Source organism: Trachurus trachurus (assembly GCF_905171665.1).
Source record: "Trachurus trachurus genome assembly, chromosome: 24".
NCBI classification, from domain to species: domain Eukaryota; kingdom Metazoa; phylum Chordata; class Actinopteri; order Carangiformes; family Carangidae; genus Trachurus; species Trachurus trachurus.
Genome location: NC_139910.1, coordinates 1237014 through 1242776, shown reverse-complemented (window position 1 = coordinate 1242776; position 5763 = coordinate 1237014). Strand labels below are relative to the sequence as shown.

The 5763-nt window shown below is 42.3% G+C and overlaps 1 protein-coding gene across 1 annotated transcript; it reads left to right on the top strand.

Annotated features, from left to right (window-relative positions):
* Positions 1-1509: 1509 nt before the first annotated feature.
* LOC311007596 (uncharacterized protein) lies at positions 1510-2915 on the top strand. Its single transcript, XM_084000843.1, has 4 exons — positions 1510-1579; positions 1917-2030; positions 2122-2150; positions 2725-2915. Exons 1-4 carry the CDS (start codon positions 1552-1554, stop codon positions 2896-2898), a joined length of 345 nt encoding a protein of 114 aa, XP_083856969.1. The 5' UTR covers positions 1510-1551; the 3' UTR covers positions 2899-2915.
* Positions 2916-5763: the final 2848 nt, after the last annotated feature.

Genomic DNA, 5763 nt, shown 5'->3' with positions numbered 1-5763 from the left:
CTCTCTTTAACTCTTCATTCTTTCTTATGCCGACCTTCTTCAACCTGTAGTTGATGGTCGGTGAGTCTGTACATTGTTGGTGTTGGTCTTTGTTTGGGGTTGTGTACACTGACCAGATGTTGTGCTGGAGAATACTCTCTATCCAGTGAGCGATAGCATTCCAGTTTATTGATGGATTTGATTTAATTCTTCCAATTGTCAATGTAAGTCTTTTTATTCTCTTTGTCTATAGATAGCAGGTGAGTTCTGGAGAGAGTTTGGAGGTCTTGGATTTTGAGGTGGCAGGTTTCTCTGGTGTTTCTCAGAGGGTCTGTCTCTCTGTCTCTCTCTCTCTCCCTCCCTCTCTCGCTCTCGCTCTCTTATTGCTACCATTAATAATCAATTTTTTTGTAATTTATTCAATTTTTTTCGAATTCATATACAGCGGGGAAAATAAGTATTGAACACGTCAACATTTTTCTCAGAAAATATATTTCTAATAGAGCTATTGACATGAAATTTTCACCAGATGTCGGCATCAACCCAAGTAATGCACACATACAAAGAAATCCAAACATTAATGTCCATAAATTAAGTTATGTGTAATAAAGTGAAATGACACAGGGAATAAGTATTGAACACATGAAGAAAAGGAGGGGCAAAAAGGTATGGAAAGCCAAGAAAGCAGCTGGAGTTTGTCAGTATTTAGAATGTAATCCTGTCTCCTATCAGTGCAAAGTAATATCTGCTGGTTTAGTCCTGATTGATGCCTTTTAAAAAGGTTTCTCACCACCAAGGTGTCAGACAAGAAGTATTGCATTATGGGTAATAGCAAAGAGCTGTCTAAGAGCTGTCTAAAGACCTACGCAACCAAAGATTTCAGACAGAAGAGTCAAAACAATAACAGTTCCCTAACAGTCCAGGACACTGGTGGAGAGCTTCAGAAAGACCTGGAATCAGCAGGTACAGTTGTTTCAGAGAAAACAATAAGTAATGCACTCAACCGCCATGGCCTCCATGTCTTGCATGGTGTGCGTGCATGGAGGCCATGGCGGTTGCGTGCATTACTTATTGTTTTCTTGACTAAACCAGCAGATATTACTTTGCACTGATAGGAGACAGGAATACATTCTAAATACTGACAAACTCCAGCTGCTTTCTTGTCTTTCCATACCTTTTTGCCCCTCCTTTTCTTCATGTGTTCAATACTTATTCCCTGTGTCATTTCACTTTATTACACATGACTTAATTTATGGACATTAATGTTTGGATTTCTTTGTATGTGTGCATTACTTGGGTTGATGCCGACATCTGGTGAAAATTTCATGTCAATAGCTCTATTAGAAATATATTTTCTGAGAAAAATGTTGACGTGTTCAATACTTATTTTCCCCGCTGTATATTACTTTATTATTCATGATCATTAGTGTTGTTGTTGTTGTTTAGAAGATTAGAAGTTTCTCTTTCTCATCATTCTGATCTCATGACGTGTTTTATCTTTGTTGACTTTGCTCAGGTGGAGACACAACAGCAACAACAACATCAGCTGTTGACCTGACAACAACCAACACAATGACAGGGGGGACAAACAACAGTCAAAGTAATGACTGAATATCCCTCTCTCCTCTCTCTCTACCCTTTCTGTCTTTTACAACACCAGTGATACAAGACTTCCTAGGAGTATTGCAGACGGCCTTGTGGCTGTGGCTACAAACAGACATGTTGTTGCCATGGGTGTCGGACCCATTAGATATATTATACCCACTTTTACCGTCTATAATTGAGATCATCTGTCTGTTGACACGGTGCTACTTTCAGAGTACTGTTAGTTAACTCCCTTCCTCTGAGGAATGTCCTGGCCATTGAAGAATAACTTAAAAGTCAAAGCCCCCCCTCTCTCAGCTGATAACCAGTCCTGTTTGTCTCTTCAGACTCAGAAACAGTGAATGTGTCTCCAGGCTGGTGGTGGCTGCGTCTCATCGTTGTAGCTGCAGGTTTAGCAGCTCTCACAACATCTGTGCTGGCGGTCAACATCTGGACGAGACGTAAAGGTGAGGACTCTCACTGACCAAGCTTTTTCCATGAAGCTGGAGTTTTCCTCTTGAAGCTGAAGTCCACTCTTTTCTCTTTGTGTCTTTTCAGGAAACCAAACGCAGACAGAAGGAAACACAGTGAGTTCAAACACTCATCAGCTCTTTATGAAAACACAACTCTACAGAACAGAACCACCGTTTATCAGTTTGATGGATGGATGCATGGATGGATGGATGGATGGATGGATGGATGGATGGATGGATGGATGGATGGATGGATGGATGAAAGGATGAAAGGATGGATGGATGGATGATGGATGATGGATGGATGGAAGGAAGGATGGATGGGTGGATGGATGGATGTTGGATGATGGATGATGGATGGATGGAAGGAAGGATGGATGGATGGATGGATGGATGGATGGATGGATGGATGGATGGATGGATGGATGGATGATGGATGGATGTTGTTGGACAGATGGATGATGGATAGATGGATAGATGAATGGATGTTGGACGGATGGATGATAGATGGATGATGGATGGATGAATGGAAGGATGGATGATATTGGATCCATGGATGGATGATGGATGGATGGATGGATGGAAGGAAGGATGGAAGGAAGGATGGATGGATGGATGGATGGATGGATGGATGGATGGATGTTGTTGGATGGATGGATGGATTGATGAATGATCTTCTTATGGTCAGGTGCGTGATGATGATGATGGTGCTGATGAAGAGGAAGGTGAGGGTGCTGTGTTCTATGAAAACGTTGGAGAGTCTTCGTCCTCTGATGTTGGACAGCGCGTCACCATCATGTTTCACACGAGGACACAACATCAGAGTCCAGAGATGATTCCAACACGTGGGACGACTGAGTGACTGTGAACACACAACACACCACAAACACACAAACACACAAACACACTGCAAGTAGCACACACCTCAACAGGAAGCTCCAGGTTTCTGTCTCTTCAGTGGACATTTGTCTTCAGCTCTGTCTCCATGTGTCCTCACTGTTGGTGGGACTGTTGTGAAGAGAAGGTCTGGACCTGATCTGGTTCTAAAGTTCCTTGTTGTTAACTGGCTCTAAAAGACAGACAGGAAGAGCAGACTTCGAAACAGCCGTCATTTGGATAAACTGACCGGATATTGGGGGTCTAAACAGTTACTTTCTAATAAATAAATAAAGTGCATAATAACAACTTTACAGCAGGAAATAAAACAGCTTTTCGCCTGTTTTATAGCTGTTTTGTCTTCAGATGTCATCAGGTGGGATTTCTGGTTGTAAATAGTCGCAAGTCCGTCACTGACCAATCAGCATTCATTAGCAGAATGCTAGCGTGTTATGGCCAACAAGAGCCCAACCTGTAGGAAATCAAAAGGATAAAACTTCTCAACAATTTCACTTCTAACCTATAATCCATATTAAACTTTCAGAAAATACAACAAAATTTGCGATTTTTCGACGATTACCAGGTGAAAGGGACAAATTTAGCCTTCTAGCTCCATAGGACCCCGTTCATTCTGCACTCGCCCGCGATCACCCCTAGTGGAATTCTGGTGGAACTGCAACCAAGTTCGATACAATGGGGCTAATGGAGAGTGGTAAGGTTCGTCGTAGACTGGATCTGACTTGTCCTAGTTGTGTCTGTCACTTTTTTGTGTCCCCTGGAATCACTGTGTTGTGGTGTGTGTGCTACTTGCAGCCTGTTTCTTTGTGTTAGTGTTGTATTTGAATGTGTTAGTGAAATGTCAGTGTGTTGATCTGGGGCTCACAGTGGGAACATGCAGACTGTACATACATGATATTTTTATGCCTCTGTCTCTTCTTCTTCTTCAGACGTCAGGTCAAAACTAAACATGTTTGTGTAACAGCTCAGAAACAGAAGATTTGCTTCTTGAAAACACACTGTAGACAACCACATGTATGATGCAGTGTTTGTGTTCCTGTGCTTCTCTGAGCTCGTTGGACTTTGTTAGATTTCTTGACCTTTACCTGGAGGTGGGCGTGGCCTCCTGCACACCTGTGCTGATGATAAAACAATATGAAGCTCTGTAGCTTTTTCTTTCATTTGCTTTGATGGACTGAATTCCTGTTTACACTTTTTGAGCAGAAAATAAACTTATGATATGAATTCATGTTGTGTTGAACATCTTTAACCTGTTCACGCAGGCCCCCTAGTGGTTGGGACGCCGGCGTCCCAAATCAATAACACATGAACGGCGTCCTTAATATAACGGAAAGTAGGCATGCTGTAATGAAAACTCCACCACAGACCTTTTAAGGACACTTTCGGCAACAAGTAGGAAAAAAAATGAAGTTTCTAGGTGCTACGGTTTTTTCACAGTCACTGAAAATGTCTCAAACAATATCAGACTACGGCAGCCCACAAGCGACGTCACGTCAACAACGAAGGTGATTTTAACATATATGTACCATCTGTACACCTCTTCTTTCACCACCAAAAAATCATATACTGTCATATAAACAAAAGCAAAGCATAAAAATGCAGTTTTTACCCCATTAAAGGTTTAAACAAGCCTGCTCACTCAACACACACAAACCCGGAAGTCATTTTCGAGTGCCGAAAAATACGGACATTTGTCAGTCACAGACCCACTAAAACACTGAATAAAATTACAAGCTTACCCTCTTTTTCAAGCTGAAGATGTGCTCGACAAAACAGGCATGGGCGATTTAATCCATCGTGACCAGATAATCCATTAATGGTTACGTTTACCCGCAGTGCTAATGCTATGAGCTATTATCCGTCAGACTGCGCACCCGCTTTGTGCATCTCTCGTCGCCTGTCAATCAAAGTCACGGGGGTGAAAACTTTTTGGTCCAATAGCAGAGACTCTAAGGTGTGACCTGATATATAATGATCCCTGATTGGGCAAAGCTTAAGCCTGCACCCAGCTGGTTCCTGTGGTTCCCTCTCCCCCTAGTGTCAACAAGTAAGCAATACAAGTCTCCACAAAAAGTGTGTTTTTACTGCCCCAAGTTTAATTAAAATAATAATAAAAGACAAAATGAACTATTTCAAATGTCCTTGTTAATTTAAGCCATCACTGATGGTTGTGGGATGTTTACTTCTGGAGTAATAAAGGAAAATAACAATATAATACAGGCGAAAATAGGTAAATTCATGTTTGGATGGGTTTTGGACACTAAATATTCATCCCCATTAATTAAATTTTCAAATGGCATTTTACTTATGTAACTGGTGTTCCTAAAACCCATCAAGTGTGTGATTGGCCCCAATAGGTTATCTGTTGGACTGGACTGGACTAGACTGGATCAGACTGTACTGGAGATCGGACTGGTCCAGCCACGATCGGACAGGACTGGGCAAGAATGGACAAGACTAGGACTGGACTGGACCGGATTGGATTGGATTTGACCGGACTGGACCCTTTTGGTCTGGACCGGAGCAGACATGAGTGGACTGGACTGGACTCGATTGGACTGGACTGAACCTGACCGGCCGGACTGGACCCAACCCCACTGGACCTGACCCGACCTAACTGAACCTGAGACAACTGGACCGGACTGGACTGCAGGTTCTCCTCCTGCCTAGGGCTCAGGTTGGACTGGATCTTTGGGTCTGATCTCACCTTTAACCTCAGGCAGAGAGAGATGGAGCTGCTTCATGTATTGGATATTAATACACAATGTTGGTTTTTAGCTTTTGCAAGTTTCATTGGTTTTTTAAATAAAGTTTTCTTTTTGCTCCATGTTTC

Excerpts from the sequence above, each read along its gene's own strand:
- LOC311007596 (XM_084000843.1), top strand. The coding sequence starts at position 1,552 with ATGACAGGGGGGACAAACAACAGTCAAA. Across the intron at positions 2,031-2,121 it reads CATCTGGACGAGACGTAAAG|GAAACCAAACGCAGACAGAA; the intron begins GTGAGGACTCTC and ends GTGTCTTTTCAG. Across the intron at positions 2,151-2,724 it reads CGCAGACAGAAGGAAACACA|GTGCGTGATGATGATGATGG; the intron begins GTGAGTTCAAAC and ends TCTTATGGTCAG.